Genomic DNA, 1,232 nt, shown 5'->3' with positions numbered 1-1,232 from the left:
ATGAGAATGATTTGGAGTGTTTGATAGAGCAACAGTTTGAAGTTCTACAAAAGGCATTGAAGATTTCTAACAAAGCATCCGAAGCAAGGTTAATGGTGTCCAAGAAATTTCTCACTTTGTTTAGGACAGGTAGACTTGGTCCCTTCATCCTTGACGATGTCCCTGAAACTGTAACTGACCCGCCCAAGTCAAGACGGGTAGTAGTTTTGTAAAATCATAAAGCAAATTGTAACACATTATGCGTGCAGCTTAATATGATGATTCTATTTGTTTTCATTTGAGATTCAATGGCGTTGCAGCAGTAACTCCAATGTATTTGAATGAACAAAATTGAATCATGATAAGTTTTGGCATCTGCCAGAAACAATCAAATCTATCTGGTGTCCTCATTTATTGGCCTCAATGAATTCTCGGTACTCTTTCTTCATCTTCACACCCGATATTGTCCTGCATAGACACGGAAACTTTAGCCAACGCTTAACACAATAATCTTTACAATCGTAAAAATGACAGAACATTTCCCAACCTAAGCATTTCCTTGTTCTTGAAGAATTGTACACATGGAGTTCCCATGATTCCAGCTGCTTCAGCAATTTCTTGATCTTCTTCAATGTCAATCTCAACAAAATGCACCTCACTGTGATACTCATCGACCACCTTAAACAATATGAAGGAGAAATGAACAAATGGTTAGTAAATCAGTCAGCAAGATATCTTCCGATAAGTTTCATTTTGGACTACTGAAGGATTACCTTGTTCAAAATAGGCTTCAGAGTTCTACAGGGGCCACATGTTGGTGAAGTGTATAGTACCAATATAACTCTTGGACTCTCATGGTATAATTTTCTAAGAGCATACTGAACGCAGGGGAAAAATCACAAGGAAAAAGATGTGAGGCAGAGAAAATGATTGTAGATAATACGTTAAGGTTCATATCTTAACAAACCTGTCCCTTATGCTTTGTAAGAGTGACGTCAAACTTTTCTTGGACATCCCGTTGTGTGAATTCTTTCTTGGCCTCTTCAGTTTGAGGCTGTCATATGGTAGAAAGTGAAAGGGAGTAAGCCTTGTGAACTGTGCATAAGATTTAAGATATTTCTTAAAAACTTCTACCTGGTGAAATTCAACAAGAAGATTGTTACTTGTGAGGTATCTCTCGGCTGATAAAGCAGCTATGCATCCTGATCCAGCAGCAGTTACAGCTTGTCTCCATTCATGGTCCTAGAGTGACA

The 1,232-nt window shown here is 38.3% G+C and overlaps 1 protein-coding gene and 1 long non-coding RNA gene across 2 annotated transcripts in view; one reads left to right on the top strand and one right to left on the bottom strand.

Moving 5' to 3' along the window:
* The window catches only part of LOC104785214 (short integuments 2, mitochondrial-like), a 2,851-nt gene extending 2,639 nt beyond the window's left edge, over positions 1 to 212 (top strand). Inside the window, exon 9 of the mRNA XM_019245180.1 lies at positions 36 to 212. Coding sequence (XP_019100725.1) covers positions 36 to 212 — 177 coding nt within the window. The remainder of the gene's footprint in view (positions 1 to 35) is intronic.
* On the bottom strand, positions 227 to 1,226 carry LOC104785215. Its single transcript, XR_767318.2, has 5 exons — positions 1,114 to 1,226; positions 947 to 1,033; positions 753 to 857; positions 527 to 657; positions 227 to 447 (listed from the first exon to the last, which is right to left on the bottom strand). It is a non-coding gene; the product is annotated as an uncharacterized LOC104785215 (long non-coding RNA).

The sequence above is a fragment of the Camelina sativa genome, chromosome 5 (assembly GCF_000633955.1).
Source record: "Camelina sativa cultivar DH55 chromosome 5, Cs, whole genome shotgun sequence".
Lineage (NCBI taxonomy): Eukaryota > Viridiplantae > Streptophyta > Magnoliopsida > Brassicales > Brassicaceae > Camelina > Camelina sativa.
This window is presented reverse-complemented; position numbering and strand designations above follow the sequence as displayed.